The sequence below is a fragment of the Macaca thibetana genome, chromosome 19 (genome assembly GCF_024542745.1).
Source record: "Macaca thibetana thibetana isolate TM-01 chromosome 19, ASM2454274v1, whole genome shotgun sequence".
In the NCBI taxonomy this organism is placed as follows: domain Eukaryota; kingdom Metazoa; phylum Chordata; class Mammalia; order Primates; family Cercopithecidae; genus Macaca; species Macaca thibetana.
Window position 1 is genome coordinate 13,431,686 of NC_065596.1, and position 17,477 is coordinate 13,449,162.

The 17,477-nt window shown below is 53.5% G+C and overlaps 1 protein-coding gene across 2 annotated transcripts in view; it reads right to left on the reverse strand.

Moving 5' to 3' along the window:
* The window catches only part of CARM1 (coactivator associated arginine methyltransferase 1), a 52,435-nt gene that overhangs the window by 8,184 nt on the left and 26,774 nt on the right, over positions 1-17,477 (reverse strand). For both annotated transcript variants that reach the window (XM_050770326.1, XM_050770325.1), the window contains exons 2-6: positions 10,119-10,244; positions 6,824-6,930; positions 5,760-5,864; positions 3,245-3,355; positions 1,862-2,039 (exon numbers count right to left, since the gene is read on the reverse strand). In XM_050770326.1, coding sequence (XP_050626283.1) covers positions 1,862-2,039; positions 3,245-3,355; positions 5,760-5,864; positions 6,824-6,930; positions 10,119-10,244 — 627 coding nt within the window. The remainder of the gene's footprint in view (positions 1-1,861; positions 2,040-3,244; positions 3,356-5,759; positions 5,865-6,823; positions 6,931-10,118; positions 10,245-17,477) is intronic.

Below are 17,477 nucleotides of genomic sequence, written 5' to 3' on the forward strand. Positions count from 1 at the left end.
GTTGAGGCCAAGAGCAGGTGGGGGAAGCTGAATCCACACCATCAGGGCTGCCTAGGTTCTGGCACAGGCACCCAGCCGGCAGGGTGGGCCACTTGGCCTGCCTGGTCTGGGCACACAGACTGAGAGGGAAGGGCAGGGCCTCCCTCTGTGACTCAAGGGCAGACGCATGAGTCAGGGCCAGCAGCAGGGAGGGCCAGGGCCCCACAGCCCCGCCTGCCCAAAGGAGCACCTGGCCTCCAGATGTGGGCCCCCCAGCCTGGCAAGCCGGGGGAGGAGGTCCTGAGGTATCAGTGGGACTCTGCTTCCTCCTTACGCCTCCAGGCTGTACCCGAGGCGAGAGCTTCGGGGCTGCAGCTGCTGGAATGGGGAGGGAGATGCACATGCTGCGGCTTCTGCCCTGGGGGACCTGGGGGCACCATGGGAAGTGAGCCAGCCTGGAAGGAACCTCTGGCTCCTGCTGACCAGGAGCATGTGACTGGGAGAGGGGAGGACTGCCTTTAACCCCTGGAGCACCCCCCCAACAGGCTCGGCCTCCCCCGTCCCCACAAGCTGGCTGCTGGGCCGTGGGGGGTGCATGCAGCTGCCCACAGAGCCTGACTCCCGTCTGGCCTCACATCCCGTCAGAAGGGGCCCCCTCTGCTGGGGCTGTCTCCACCCCCACCCCCACTATCAGGGCAGAAGGGGAGGAGAGTGGGGCCCACAGCCCCTGGAGCAGCCTTGCCTCCCATACTCACACCGGAGACATGGGACATAGCTGTGGGACACCACTTCCCACCTCCAGGAGCACAGCCAGCCAGGACCCTAGGGCCTGGATCCAGGGAGGGCCAGATGGAAGCTTTCCCCCGCCCCTGCCTGCACAGGCCCTACCAGCCTGCTGCTGCCCACGCTCCATCCCACGGCTGCTACCCTGGCTGGGGACCTGTCCCCTGCCACACACACACACAGCTGCTTGCCTGTACAGAAATGCTCAGACATGCATGTACCTAGCATGAGAAGAGCCACAGACACATGCCTCAGGCGTCAGGGCTGCAGAGACCCCAAGACAGATGGGCAGATAGAAACAGTCACGTAGGCCAGGCACAGTGGCTCACACCTGTAATTCCAGCAGTTTGGGAGGCTGAGGCAGGCGGATCACCTGAGGTCAGGAGTTTGTGACCAGCCTGACCAACATGGTGAAACCCCGTCTCTCCTAAAAATCCAAAACTTAGCCGGGCATGGTGGTACATGCCTGTAATCCCAGCTACTCAGGAGGCTGAAGCATGAAAATCGCTTGAACTGGGGAGGTGGAGGTTGCAGTGCACCACTGCACTCCAGCCTGGGCAACAAAAGTGAAACTCTGTCTCAAAAAAAAAGAAACAGTCACCCAGTGACCAGAGGCCATACCCAGAGGCATGGATGGGAAGTGACAGATGGGCTTGCCAGACAGCTACCTCACCTCCTCACACATGTACACCCGCAGCCACACCCCTGCATTTGTACACATGCTCGACCCCCCAACGCCTGGACTGTGAGGAGAACAGGGCTTGGTGGGGAACTGCTGATCACAGAACCTGTCCCAATCCCCACTCGCAGCCACAGGCTGTCCTGCAGGAGCAGGACATGGGATGGCAGAGGGGCCAGGAGCTCCTCCGTACCCTGTGCGGGTGGGTGGGCAGCTGGGTGTCTGGCCATGTTTGGGGCCCGGGACTCCAGAAGCCACAGCTGGCTGGAGTGGGGCTGGGGTGGGAGTGTGGGGAAAGCCCAGGCTTCCCTGAACCCTGGGCCACCGACAGCAAGCAGGGAGCTGAAGCACTGATGGCCTGGCTCTGCGGCAGCCAGGAGCTCCACTGAGGGGCCCGGCCTGTGTACCCGCAATGCTCACCGCTGGGCTTCAGGTACTTCTTGGCGTGGAGGTAGCTCTCCAGCATGCGCTCGTTGAAGAGCATGTAGCCCATGGGCTCCGAGATGATGATGTCCACCTGCTCGGGGAGCGACACCTCCTCCACCTTGCCCGGGATGACCACGATGCGGTCTGTCAGGTTGTTACTCTTCACCAAGACCTGCAGGCAGGCAGCGCCGTGTGGGCTTCCCTGCATCTTCCTGCCGTGGGGCCCTCCCTAGACCACCTCTCAAAGGACAGCCTCCACCTGCACATGGCCATCGGGTCCCCCTCTGCCTCCTTCGCTGGTGCCCCAACCATGGCTGCGATTGGCCATAGCCTGTTAAGAGCTCACTGTGGGCCAGGCACGGTGCCTCACGCCTGCAATCCCAGCAGTTTGGGAGGCCGAGGCAGGCAGATTGCTTGAGCTCATAAGTTGGGAGACTAGTCTGGCCAACATGGCAAAACCCTGTCTCTACTAAAAATACCAAAAAAAAAAAAAAAAAATTGAGACAGATTCTCACTCTATTGTCCAGGCTGGAGGTAGTGGCGCCATCTCGGCTCACTGCAACCTCTGCCTCCCAGATTCTAGCGATTCTCCCACCTCAGCCTTCCGAGTGGCTGGGACTACAGGCACCCACCGCCATGCCCGGCTAATTCTTTGTATTTTTAGTAGAGACGGGGTTTCGCCATGTTGGTCAGGCTGGTCTCAAACTCCTGACCTCAGATGATCCGCCCGCCTAAGCCTCCCAAAGTGGTAGGATTAGAGGACAGCAGCGTCGGCCATGTGAAGACCTGGAAGGAGTCTGAATGTCACTACGGACACAATGCAGCTAAAGCAACAGCGGCACGGCTGGGCATGGGGGTGCTCTGCAGCTGCAAGACAGAGCAAGGATGGCCCCTCCATGACCCAGGTGACCCCAGATCCATGGGAGAGGTAGAGCAGAGACAGGAAGGTGCAGCCTCTGCTGGTGTGAGAGGACGCTCACGTCTACAGCCACGGAACAGCTTTGCTCAGACTTTATGGCCGTAGCTCCTCTCTCGTGATGGGGCTAGGGGGTGGGAGCAGGGGTCGGTGAGGACAGCACGCTGTTTGCTCTTTTTTAGCTTTTACATTTTGAACTTTGTGAATGAAGGTTTCAGTGCAAAAAAAAAAAAAAAAGAAAACAGGGAAATGACCTGTGCCCCTGACTGCCGGTCATGAGGGGAAATCATCCCAGGCCCTGAAGCCCCTCCCTGCAATGACTGTTTTGGGGACAACAAAGAGATCAAAGCACAGAAGTAACGTCCCCAGCCTCCTGGGGGTTCCCAGGCTTCTCTAGGCTGAGGCCGGAATGGCACTCATGGGTGAGGATGAGGCTGGGTGGGCACCAGCGGGCCACTGACCTCGGCGTGCTGGGCCATGGTGCTGGCCTCCACCGCGTAGATTTTCCGTGCTCCAGCTTGGGCGGCAAAAAATGACAGGATCCCGGAGCCACAGCCAACGTCAAGAACGATCTAAGGGAGGAGTGGGAGGTGAGAGCGAGACACAGGAGGTGATGGTGATCGGGAGGTGACAGTGATCATAAGGGATGTGCAAGTTATGAGGCGTCAACACCTGGGTCGGTCTTCACTCTCAGTGTTTGCCCTTTATGGACTGTTGGTCAAAATGAAGCGAGAACTCAAGATGAGCCATGGGCCAGTCCTCTGGGAGAAGCCCTGGGGAAGCTCCCGCTCGGCCCCAACCCGGGGCCTGCAGGCCTCCGGATCGTCTGGGGCGAGAGGCATGGGCCTCCCCTGGAAGCTCACTGCCAGTTGAAGAGCATTTTTCCAGGGCCTGCACTGCAGTTTTAGCATGGAGGAAAGGGCCCGAGGCGTCGGCGGCAGCGTCTCCCAGTTCCATGCTGACTCGTGGTGCCTGGAGAAGCAGCCTGTCTTGGCTGGGGTAGGTGAGCCGCCCAAGCCCCGGGGCCAGCTGGGTTCCCCGCAGGGCTACTGGCCCCTGTTATGGTCACTCATGGCAGAGTCCAGGCCAGGGTCTGGGAGAACACACCACCTGTTCTGGATTTGTGGGACTGCTTCCACACGAGCAGACCAAGGGCAGACATTCCTGGTGGTGACAGGCATGAGCTTTTGAAGGACAAATGTTCTGGGCACGGTGAGTGCCTGTAAGGGAAGCTGGTGTCAGGTGGGAAGGCCTCAGGGTACCGCTCAGAGCTCCAGATGAATCAGAAAATGAATCTCCATCCTCAGGGAGCGGGAAGGGACTTCACCAATAGAGGATGCCCTTCCCAGACCTCAGCGGCCAGGAGGAGGCTCGGGATGACCCAGCCGGGGCCGACACTCCTCCTGTGTCAGGACAACCCCTCCCTGGGGCCCAGGGCCTGCCATCCTCTGGGATGGTAAGCGATGCTAGGGGGGCATGACCCAGATGCTGGATGAGGAAGATCCACGTGGAGAGATCACCAAAATACTCGGAGGAAAAAAACAGGCTCCCATTTGATTCAAAAGAGAAAACAGGCTGGATGCGGCGGCTCACGCCCGTAATCTCAGCACTTTGGGAGGCTGAGGTGGACGAACTGCTTGAGGGCAGAAGTTTGAGACCAGCCTGGGCAACATGGCAGAACCCCATCTCAACTAAAAATACAAAAATCAGCCAGGCATGGTGGCATATGACTGTAATCCCAGCTACTTGGGTGGCTGAGGCACAAGAACTGCTTGAACCCAGGAGGTGGAGGCTGCAGTGAGCTGAGATTGTGCCACTGCACTACAGCCTGGGGGACAGAGTGATAATCTGTCTCAAAAAAACCCCAAAAAACAGAAAGAGAAAACGAAAACTGAGTAAGCCGGGTGCGGTGGCTCATGCCTGTAATCCAAGCATTTTGGGAGGATGAGGTGGGCGGATCACGAGGTCAAGAGATCGAGACCATCCTGGCCACCATGGTGAAACCCCGTCTCTACCAAAAACTCAAAAATTAGCTGGGCATGGTGGTAGGCGCCTGTAGTCCCAGCTACTCAGGTGGCTGAGGCAGGAGAATCGCTTGAACCTGGGAGGCAGAGATTGCAGTGAGCCAAAATTATACCACTGCACTCCAGCCTGGGCAACAGAGCAAGACTCCATCTCAAAAAAAAAATAGACACTAAAAACTCTGGTAAATGGGATGAGAAGGGATTACATTTCTACCTCAAGTGATCCATCTGCCTCAGCCTCCCAAAGTGCTGGGATTTACAGGCATGAACCACCGTGCCTGGTCGATTTCTACTTTTGAATACAGACGCTCTGTTCTGCTCTCTCTCTTTAATCATGAGTGCACGTTATTTGGTGATATTAAAAAGCTTATTTATTAATTTTGTTCTTGAGGCAGGGTCTCATGCTGGGGCTTAGCCTGGAGAGCAGTGCCCCAATCACAGCTCACTGCAGTTTCAACCTCGCAGGCTCAAATGATCCTCCTGCCTTGGCCTCCCAAAGTGCTAGGATCACAGACAGGTGTGAGCTACTCTGCCCAGCTCAATAAAATAATTGTAAAATATACGCTGATGTCTGCATAGGGAAAAATCTGGAAGAAGAGACCTCATACTGAGGGGCAGCAGCTGTCTCGGAGAGAACTGATAGAGGCCTCTCAAGTCTATAATGTACATGCTGTGTTGAGTTTATATATTAAATGCATTTGTTTTTCTTTTTTGTTTTTTTTTAAGAGACAAGAGTCTCGCTCTGTGGCCCAGGCTGGAGCGCAGTGGTGCAATCATAGCTTACTGAAGCCTCAAACTCCTGGGCTGAAGCGATCCTCCTGCCTCAGCCTCCACAGTAGCTGGGATAAATGCATTTCTAATCTGAGATTTTTGAAGATAAAATCAATGAGCAAAGAAAAAAAAAAAAAAAAAGGCAGAAGCAGAGAGGTGGGCACGTGCACGGGCCGCTCACCTTGTCCTTGAAGTCAGTGTGGTTTTGCAGGATGGCGCGCTGGTAGGTGCCTGTCCGCACGTAGTCCTGCATCATGTTCTGCTGCTGGGACAGGTAGCCATAAAACTGGAACAGAGACACACCAATGGCACGGGGCACATGGTGGCACGAGGCAGTCAAGGCCCTGGCCAGCCCTGTGATAGAGGAAGGGGCCATCTTAGGCACGAACCTCCCTCAGGAGGCCATGCACCCTCTGCCTGGGCCCCACTAGCAGCTCCAGGAGAGGGAGCAGGAGGCCGGAGGGCAGCCCCCAGGAGGACACCACCACTATCACTGCAGCCGACGGCAACAGCTGGATGCTGCCTGGACCTGGAAGCCACCCAGGGGAACTCAATATTTGCCACAGGCAGGCTTCTGGCATCGGGGGCCACCTGCCCCATCTTGAGGGCCCCAAAGGAGAAGAGAAGCGGATCGAACAGAGCCCTAGAACTCAGAGCGCCAGGCAGGTGAGGTGTGGTGTCTCTCTGTAAGACAACGGGCGATCGGGAGGCAGCGTGGCACCTGGGCAGGGGCACAGGCTTTGGCATCAGGCAGACCTGGCTTCCCATCTCGGCTCTGTTGCATAATAGCTGTGTGACTTGGAGCAAGTCACTTAACCTCTCTGAGCCTCAGTTTTCTCATCTGTAAAATGGGGACAATAATAGCACTTACCTCCTAGCGTTGTTGGGAGGGTCCAAGTGCTTCTGTGCACGTGACAGCGCTTAGACCAGGGCCTGGCATGCAGGGAGCGCTCAGGGCATTGCAACTGCTCTACCGTTATTCACAACGCCTGTGGCCCTGAGCTCCACCTGTGCTCAGATCCTTCCAGCAACCCTCTCAGGCAGGCACCTGCATCTCCGCTTCACAGATGAGGAAACTGAGGCCCAGCCAGCGGAGGAAACCTGCCCAAGGCTACATGGCCAGTAAGGGACAGAGCCAGGACGGGAACTTGGGTGGGCCTTCCCTGTGCTGCGTGGCCTCCTGCGGGCGGGTGGCAGGGGGGCTGCCGGGGGGAGGCGGCCTGGCTGAGGGCAAGTGTAACCCACCTGGAAGTACTGCACAGCGGAAGACTCCTCCGTCCGCTCGCTGAACACGGACCGCTCCAGGGTGTGGCCCCGGCAGGTTTTCAGGATGTTGTAGAAGGAACAGAAATCTGGAACAGGGAAGCCAAGTCACTGGGGGGCGGTCAGCAACCTGGCATATGGCCATCTGGGAGGGAAGGTTCTGGATGGCCACATGTCCTGATGTTTCTCCCTTGAACATATAGGGCTGGTGATTTCTCTTCCCCGAAAAACAATTTTCCAAGTTTAAAGAAAAGATGAAGGGCAGCCATGCCTGCACCCTGGTGACTGACATGAGAAGAGGACAGGTATCCTGCACGTGGGGCTGGTGTCTGGTGGGAGTGGGCCTGGGGATTCCTCACCAAAGGGCAGCTTGGTGAAGCTCTCTCAAGCACACGCCCACTGGCCTGGGAGTCGAAGCTCTGGCAAATAAGCCCAAGTCCACCCAGAAGCTCAGGGCAGCATCTGTGTGGGGGCAGCAGACACTGCAATGTCCAGTAAAAGGGGACTAGACAAACCCCAGGGGCACAGAAAAGCACAGCAGAGGCCAGGTGCAGTGGCTCACGCCTGTAATCCCAGCACTTTGGGAGGCTGAGGTGGGCAGATCAGTTGTCAGGGTTTTGAGACCAGCCTGGGCAACATAACAAGACCCTGCCACGTTAAAAAACAAAAACAAAAACAAAAACAAGAAATAGAAAAGAGAAGCAAGGCAGATAATCACCAATCACTACCCTTCCCTGAGATGCAACGGTATGTGGCCCTTTAGAACAGGCTCTATCTATTTGGCTGGGCACAGTGGTTCTCAACTGTAATCCCAGGACATTGGGAGGCTGAGGCGGGTGGACTACTTGAGCCCAGGAGTTTAAGAGGCCACCCGGGGCAATATAGCAAGACCCTGTCTCTGCAAGAAATAATGAGCCAGGCATGGTGGCTCATGCCTGTAATCCTAGCACTTTGAGAGGCTGAGGCGAGTGGATCACTTGACGTCAGGAGTTCGAGACCAGCCTGGCCAACATGGTAAAACCCTGTCTCCACTTAAAATACAGAAATTAGCCAGGGGTGGTGGCGGGTGCCTGTAAACCCAGCTACTCAGTAGGCTGAGGTGGGAGAATCGCTTGAACCTGGGAGGTGGAGGTTGCAGTGAGCCAAGATCGCGCCACTGCACTCCAGCCTCGGCAACGGAGTGAGACTCTGTCTCAAAACTAAACTAAACTAAACTAAAATACAAGCTACATTTATTAACAGAATGATAGCCACTAAATTATATCAAGTAAAAAACAAAACAATATTTAAAAGACAATCTCTTTAAAAATTAAAAGACACGGCAGGGCATGGTTGCTCACGCATGTAATCCTAGCACTTTGGGAGGCCGAGGTAGGCGGATTACCTGAGGTCAGGAGTTCAAGACCAGCCTGGTCAACATGGTGAAACCCCCCCATCTCTACTAAAAATATAAAAAACTAGCCGGGTACAGTGGCACGTGCCTGTAATCCCAGATACTCGGGGGGCTGAGGCAGGAGAATCGCTTGAACCTGGGAGACGGTGGTTGCAGTGAGCCGAGATCATGCCACTGCACTCCAGCCTGGGCGACAGAGCGAGACTCCATCTCAAAAAACAGTAAAAGACACAGTTCGGGATGAGCAAGTTCTGGAGATGGGTGTTAGTGATAGTTGCACAACAATGTGAATGTGCTGCTTGCTACCAAACTACACACTTTAAAAGGGTTAAAATGACCAAATTTTGTTATGTAGATTTTAGCACAACTTTTAAAAACTGACAGAACTGAAATAAAAAATATTAAAATACAAAGTCTTAAGAATGGAAACGGCTGGGTGTGGTGGCTCATGCCTCTAATCCCAGCACTTTGGGAGGCTGAGGCAGGTGGACCACTTGAGGTCAGGAGTTTGAGACCAGCCTGGGCAACATGAAAAGACTCCATGTCAGCCAGGCGCGGTGGCTCACGCCTGTAATCCCAGCACTTTGGGAGGCCGAGGCGGGCGGATCACGAGGTCAGGAGATCGAGATCATCCTGGCTAACACAGTGAAACCCCGTCTCTATTAAAAATACAAAAAATTAGCCGGGCGTGGCAGTGGGCACCTGTAGTCCCAGCTACGCAGGAGGCTGAAACAGGAGAATGGCATGAACCTGGGAGGCGGAGCTTGCAGTGAGCCGAGATTGCGCCACTGCACTCCAGCCTGGGCAACAGAGCAAGACTCCATCTCAAAAAAAAAAAAAAAAAAGAAAGAAAAATTCTATGTCTGCTATAGTAAAAATACAAAAATTAGCCAGGCGTGGTGGCACACACATGTAGTTCCAGCTACTCGGGAGGCTGAGGCATGAGAATTGCTTGAACCCCGGGCACTTCAGCCTGGGCACAGAGTGACATTCTTTCTCCAAAAAAAAAAAAAAAAAAAATGGCCGGGTGCAGTGGCTCACATTTGTAATCCCAGCACTTTGGAAGGCTGAGGCGGGCGGCTCACTTGAAGCCAGGAGTTCGAGACCAGTCTGGGCAACACAGTGAAAACCCATCTCTACAAAAAATTAGCCAGGCGTGGCAGCTTCACACAGGTGGCCCTGAGGGCTCAGACTGCCTGAGGTACATCTGGGTCATTGCACAGCCTCCTTGAGACAAGGGGGAGGCTGGCAGTGGCTATGGGCAGGCAGCCTCCCCACCTCCAGCTGTCCCTGCACCAGCCCGTGTCAATCACTGGGCTCACTTCACCTCTCTGGTAAATCAAGCCTGAGGCGGGACCTTCAGACCGTCTCCAGCCCTGGGCATCCTCGACACCTCTACTGCCACTCCGGCTGCATCCACCTGGGGTTCTCCCATCCCTAGTCAGGAATCTTGTGTCTCCCTGTGCCCCCAAGGTGGGTCCGGTTAGGCCCCTCTGGTAGCTTCTCTGTGCCCTGAGCAAACTCTTCCTGCCCCTATGACCTCGTCTCACTCCATCCCCTAAACTTCAGTCACAGCTGGCCCAGGCTGGCCACTGCCAGAAGGACTGGGCCCAGGTGGTCAGGATGGGCTTCTTGGAGGTGGGGACATAAAAGCCAAGCCCCACAAGACGCGAAGGAGCTGGTGAGGGAGGGTCTGGGATCCAGCGTCTCCCCAGGCAGTGGAGTGTCCTCTGGACATATCTGCATGTGGGAATGCGGTTTGGAGGGCAGCGGAGCATTCTCAACGATGCATGGGCCGCTCCTTAGCCAGGCTCCATGCCCCTGCCCACCAGGGCTCTGGGCGCTCTGGGCTGGTGTCACTGGAGTGGAAGCAGGGGCACGTACCGTTGGGTGTGGCGAACTGGATGAGGACGCTGTTGCAGCCCAGGGTGATGATGAAGGACTGCTTGCCCACGCGGCTACACTCTGTCTCTCGGGACACCGAGCACTTAAAGACACACACATCTTCATCTATGAGAGAAGATAGGCTGGCGTGAGCAGTACAGCCCTGTCGGCTGCCTTCTTTTGATCCCGGGTCCCTGACGCCCTCCTGCTGCCTGCCGTTGGTGCCCCCAGATTCTTCCAGAGTGCCACAAAACCACCCTGGCAGCATTGCCGGGTGCGCTGCCTGCCCAGCCCACACTGAGGACAAGGGAGCGGCTGATCAGACAGCAGGGATACAGTCTGTGTCCTCAGGATGACCAGGGCTGAGACAGGGAGACGGTGAACGCTGAGGTGGGCAGACAGGGCCACCAGGCACGGTGCCAACCCACAGGGCCTCAGAGCTGGAGCTGCCTCTGCTCCACTCGGCTGAGCCCTTCTGTTCTTGGATGGGTGCAGTGCAGTGACTGCATGGGGCCAGTGTAGCCAGACCGCCGGGTTCACACCCCACCCATGCCATTTGTTCACTGTGACACAGGCAGGTCCCTCAGCCTCTCTGGAACTCGGGTTCTCACCGTCAGATGGGGCTAATGGCAGGGCAGTTGTCTAGTGAATTACGACACTGTCTCCCTGTACCCATCATGATAGCTGTTACTAGTCATTCATTCCACAAACCTGTGGCCACTCCACTCCAGCCAAATGGTGAAACTTAGCGATGCCAGGAACGGGCCGGCCCAATCAGGCACTGTGCCCCTGCCTGCCAGTGGGACAGGTGCATCATCTGTAGTATTCTTGGCAAAAATGTTTGACCTAGTCCCATCTTCAAGGGACAACAGAAAACGACAGGTTGTTGGGCAGGCTACAGGACAACCAGGCTGGTCTCCTCAAACAGGCCAGTGTCAGGAAAGACCAAAACGGTGGGAGCTATTCCAGAGTACAGGAGACAAGAAAGGGGGGAGTGCCCAATGCGATGCAAAGTGGGACCCTGGGCTGAAGCCGCAAGAAAAATGTTTTAAAAAGTTATAAAGGACAACTGGGGAGACCGGACCCACACCTCTAATCCCAGCACTTTGGGAGGCCAAGGCAGGAGGATCACTTGAACCCAGGAGTTGGAGATCAGACTGGGCAGCATAGCAAGACCCTGTCTACAAAAAAATTTTAAAATTAGGCAAGCGTGGTAGCGTGTGCCTGTTGTCTTAGGGACTCAGGAGGCTGAGATGGAAGGATCACTTGAGCCTGGGAGGTTGAGACTGCAATGAGCCATGACTGTGCCACTGTATTCCAGCCTGGGTGACAGAGCAAGACCCTGTCTCAAAAAAATAAATAAAGGACAACTGGGGAGCTGGACAGAGTAGCCCCCACCTGTGGTCCCAGCTACTTGGGAGGCTGAGGTGGGAGGATTGCTTGAGCCCAGGAGGTTGAGGCTGCAGTGAGCTATGATGGTGCCACTGTACTCTATCTAGTCTAGGCAACAGAAGTGAGATCCTACTTAAAAAAAAAAAAAAAAAAAAAAGACAACTAGGAAAATGTGAGTGTGGAATACATATGCCATAATTTTAAGTTACTTGGATGTGACAATGGCATTGCGGTTTTATAGAGAAATGCCTTTGTTCTTAGAAAACATATGTGGAAGGATTTATGGCAAATTCCCATGACATCAGCAGCTTGCTTTTCAATAGCCCATCACAACAACAACGTGAGTGCAAATGTGGCAAAAGTGTTCCCAATCACCCTGAATAGCCAAAACAATCTTGAAAAAGAATGAAGCTGGAGGATTCCCATGTCTCAATTTCAAATTTTACTATGAAGGTACAGTAATGTAAACAGTGTAGTGGTACTGGCAAAAGAATGGAGACACAGATCAATGGAACAGAATCAGAGTCCAGAAATAAACCCTTAAACTTATCCTCAATTGATTTTTGACAAAGATTCCAAGAACATTCAATGGGAAAAGAATAGTGCCTTCAATAAACACTGCTAAGAAAACTGGATAACCACAGAGAAAAGAATGAAGTTAAACTCCTACCTCACACCATATACAAATAAAACAGAACTCAAATGGAGCAATGACCTAAACATAAGAGCTAAAACTAGAAAACTCTTAGAAGAACTATTTGCAAATCATCTATTGCTAAGTATTTAGTGTCCAGAATATATAAAAAAACTCTTTTAGGGTCAGGCCTGGTGGCTAACACCTGTAATCCCAGCATTGTGGGACGCGGGCAGATCACTAGAACCCAGGAGTTTAAGACCAGCCTGGGCAACATGGTGAAATCCTGTCTCTACTAAAAATATATAAATATTAAGTCAGGTGTAGTGGCGTGTGCCTATAGTCCCAACTACTTGGGAGGCTGAGGTGGGAGAATCACCTGAGCCCAGGAAGTTGACACTGCAGCGAGCGGAGATGGCAACACTGCACTCTGGACTGGGTGACAAGAATAAGACCCTGTCTCAAAAAAAAAAAAAAAAAAAAAAAAGGTTGGGCACGGTGGCTCACACCTGTAATCCCAGCACTTTGGGAGGCCAAGGTGGGTGGATCACGAGGTCAGGAGATTGAGATCATCCTGGCTAACACGGTGAAATCCTGTCTCTACTAAAAATACAAAAAAATAATAAAATAAAATAAAATAAAATTGGCTGGGCACGGTGGCTCATGCCTGTAATCCCAGCACTTTGGGAGGTCAAGGCAGGCGGATCACGAGATCGAGACCATCCTGGCTAACATGGTGAAACCCTGTCTCTACTAAAAATACAAAAAATTAGCTGGGTGTGGTGCTGGTGCCTGTAGTCCCAGCTACTCGGGAGGCTGAGGCAGGAGAATCACTTGAACCTGGGAGGCGGAGCTTGCAGTGAGCCGAGAGCACGCCACTGCACTCCAGTCTGGGTGACAAAGCGAGACTCTGTCTCAAAACAAACAAACAAAAAAGCAAAAACAAACAAAAAATTAGCCAGGCATGGTGGCAGGCGCCTGTAGTCCCAGCTACTCAGAAGGCTGAGGCAGGAGAATGGCATGAACCCAAGAGGTGGAGCTTGCAGTGAGCGAAGATCACGCCACTGCACTGCAGCCTGGGCAACAGAGCAAGACTCCATCTCAAAAAATAAATAAATAAATAAATAAAACCACAATTTTTTTTTTTTTTTGAGACGGAGTCTTACTCTGTCACCCAGGCTGGAGTGCTGTTGCCGGATCTCTCTCAGCTCACTGCAAGCTCCACCTCCCGGGTTCACGCCATTCTCCTGCCTCAGCCTCCCGAGTAGCTGGGACTACAGGCACCCGCCACCTCGCCCGGCTAGTTTTTTTTTTGTATTTTTTTAGTGGAGACGGGGTTTCACCGTGTGAGCCAGGATGGTCTCGATCTCCTGACCTCGTGATCCGCCCGTCTCGGCCTCCCAAAGTGCTGGGATTAAAGGCTTGAGCCACCGTGCCTAGCCATAACAATTATTTTTTATCTCATTTTATTATGTTTTTATTTTTTGAGATGGAGTCTCACTCCATTGCCCAGCCTGGAGTGCAGTGGCACAATCTTGGCTTGCTGTGACCTCTGCCTCCCAGATTCTAGGGATTCTCCTGCTTCAGCCTCCCGAGTAGTGGGGGAACTACAGGTGTGCGCCACCACATCCAGCTTATTTTTGTACGGTCAGGCTGGTCTCGAGCTCTTGAGTTCAAGTGATCTGTCTGCCTCAGCATCCCAAGGTGCTGGGATTACAGAGGTGAGCCACTGTGCCTGGCCTAAATATTTTTTTGAGACAGATTCTTGATCTGTTACCCAGGCTGGAGTGCAGCAGCACTATCTTGGCTCACTGCAACCTCCGCCTCCTGAGTAGCTGGGTTCAAGCGATTCTTGTGCCTCAGCCTCCTGAGTAGCTGGGATTACAGACATGCATCATCACACCCACTAATTTTTGTATTTTTGGTAGAGATGGGGTTTTGTCGTGTTGGCCAGGCTGGTCTTGAAGTCCTAGCCTCATGTGATCTGTCCGCCTTGGCATCTCAAACTGCTGGGATTACAGGCATGAGCCACTGGGCTGGGCCAAGAACTTTTTAAACTCAACAACAAAGAGATAGCCAGGGCTGGGCACAGGCTCATGCCTGTAATCCCAGCACTTTGGGAGGCCAAGACGGGAGGATAACTTGAGGCCAGGAGTTCAACCTCAGCCTGGGCAACATAGCAAGACCCCATATCTACAAAAAAAATAAAATTAGCTGGGCATGGTGGTGCATGCCTGAGATCCCAGCTACGCAGGAGGCTGAGATGGAAGGATTGCTGGAGCCTGGGAGCTCAAGGCTGCAGTGGGCTATGATTCTGCCTGTGAACAGCCACTGCACTCCGGCCTGGGCAACATAGCAAGACTCCATCTCTTTAAAAAAGCAAAAACAAATGCCAGGTGCGGTGGCTCACGCCTGTAAACCCAGTACTTTGGGAAGCCTAGGCAGGCAGTTTATGAGGTCAAGAGATCGAGACCATCCTGGCTAACATGGTGAAACCCCATCTCTACTAAAAATACAAAAAAATTAGCCGGGCGTGGAGGCGTGCGCCTGTAGTCCCAGTTGCTGGGGAGACTGAGGCAGGAGAATGGCGTGAACCCAGGAGGCGGAGCTGGCAGTGAGCTGAGATCACACTACTGCACTCCAGCTTGGGTGACAGAGCAAGACTTCATCTCAAAACAAACAAACAAACAAACAAACAAACAGCTGGCCAAGCGCAGTGGCTCATGCTTGTAATCCCAGCACTTTAGAAGGCAGAGGCAGGCAGATCATCTGAGGTCAGGAGCTCAAGACCAGCATGGCCAACATGGAGAAACGCCATCTCTACTGAAAACACAAAAATTAGCCAGACGTGATGGCGCGTGCCTGTAGTCCCAGCTACTCAGGAGGCTGAGGCAGGCAGAATTGCTTGAATCAGGGAGGTGGAGGTTGCAGTGAGCTGAGATAGCACCACTGCACTTTAGCTTGGGCAACAGAGCAAAGACTCCGTTTCAAAAAAAAAAAAAAAAAGGCACGGTGGCTCACGCCTGTAATCCCAGCACTTTGGGAGGCCGAGGCGGGCGGATCACGAGGTCAGGAGATCAAGACTATCCTGGCTAATACAGTGAAACCCCGTCTCTACTAAAAATAAAAAAAATTAGCCAGGGGTGGTGGCAGGCGCCTGTAGTGCCAGCTACTCGGAAGGTTGAGGCAGGAGAATGGCGTGAACCCGGGAGGCAGAGCTTGTAGTGAGCCGAGATCGTGCCACTGCACTCCAGCCTGGGCAACAGAGCAGGACTCCCTCTCAAAACAAAAACAAAAGCAAAACAAAACAAAACAAAACAAAACCAACAGATGGGCCGGGCGCGGTGGCTCAAGCCTGTAATCCCAGCACTTTGGGAGGCCGAGGCGGGTGGATCACGAGGTCAGGAGATCGAGACCATCCTGGCTAACATGGTGAAACCCCGTCTCTACTAAAAATACAAAAAAAAAAACTAGCCGGGCGTGGTGGCGGGCGCCTGTAGTCCCAGCTACTCGGAGGCTGAGGCGGTAGAATGGCGTGAACCCGGGAGGCGGAGCTTGCAGTGAGCCCAGATCGCGCCACTGCACTCCAGCCTGGGCGACACAGCAAGACGCCGTCTCAAAAAAAAAAAAAAAAAAAAAAACCCAACAGATACTCGTATGCAAGCATTCATAGCAGTACTTATTCACGACAGACAAAAGATAGAAATACAACCCAAATGCCCATAAACTGACAAACAGATAAAACACGGTTTATTATAAAATGAAACATTATTCAGCCATAAAAATAAAGGAAGCACTGAGCCATGCTATAACATGAATGAATATCAGAAACATCACACCGAAAGAAGCCAGACACAAATGATTCTATTTGTATGAAATATTCACAGAAGGCACGGTGCTGGTGGCTGAGAGGTAGGAGAAGGCAGGAATGGGGAGCAACTGCTTAACGGATGTGGGGTCTCCTTTTGGGGTGATGACAATATTTTGGGAGTAGACAGAGGCGATTGTTATGCAACATTGTAAAAGAGTTGATTTCATGTTATAAAATAACAGCTCTTGACCTCCCAGGCTCAAGTCATCCTCCCACCTCAGCCTCCCGGGTAGCTGGAACCTCACGCGCATGTCACCACCCCTGACTAATTTTGTTTATTTTTTTGTAGAGATGAGGTTCTTACTATGTTGCCCAGGCTGGTCTGAAACTCCTGGGATTCATGTGATCCTCCCACCTTGGCCTCCAAAGTGTTGGGATTACAGGTGTGATTTTGCTTCAATAGAAAAAGAAAAATGGGCCAGTGTGGTAGCTCACGCCTATAATTCCAGCACTTTGGGAGGTGGGCAGATCACTTGAACCCAGGAGTTTGAGACACGCCTGTCCAACATGGCAAAACCCCGTCTCCACTAAAAATACAAAAATTATAAGGCATGGTGGTGGGTGCCTATAATCCCAGCTACTCAGGAGGCTGAGGCAGAAGAATTGCCCTGGGAGGCGGAGGTTGCAGTGAGCCGAGATGGCACCACTTCACTCCAGCCTTGGGCGACAGAGCAAGACTCCGTCTCAAAAAAAAAAAAAAAGAAAAAAGAAAAAGAAAAAGAAAAAGAAAAAGAAAACTTCCTAACTGACAAGTCCAGGTATGAGGGCCTGCAGATGAGAGACCTGCAGGGCAGCTCCCCGGCCACACCCAGCCAGTCCTGCCAGACTCTCTCGCCAGGTGCCGCCCTCCTGAGACGGAAGGGCATGGGGGAACCTCCTGAGCCTCTGCCAGGAGGAGGGTGTCAGCAGGCCACTGCCCCAGACTCACAGCCTCACCACACCCACAGGGGCCCCAAGAGAAGGTGCTCCCAGCTGTAAGTGGGTCCCAGGAAGGCACATCCAACCTTGGCAAGGCGCCCACGTTCACACCCGTCCTGGGGCAGGAGATACTGTCGATCTGTTGGCCATGCCTGGGCGACAGCAAGTGGGCGCAGGGAGGCCTGTTTACCAAGCAGCCTGGCAACCCAACCAGTTGCCTGAGGCGCCCCTCTCTGACCTGGCGCCGGGCAGGCAACTACAGGACCTGTGGCCAAGTGAAGCCTGGCTGTGCCCAGCCAGGGCTGGGGCTGGGCTTGGGCCAAAGACGCCGGGGCTGAGGGCAAGTGGATCGCTTCATCACAGCAGCAGCTGCTGAAGCCCACGGAGCCAGCAGCTTCTCAAAGTCACAGCTCTTCCCCAGGTTAGTCTCTGGCACACAGAAGACACCTGGGAAATACTGACAAACCAAAAAAAAAAAAGAAAAGAAAAAAGAAAAACAACAAGCTAGACCATGTTCCTCCCTTTGTTGGGGAGACACCCGAGC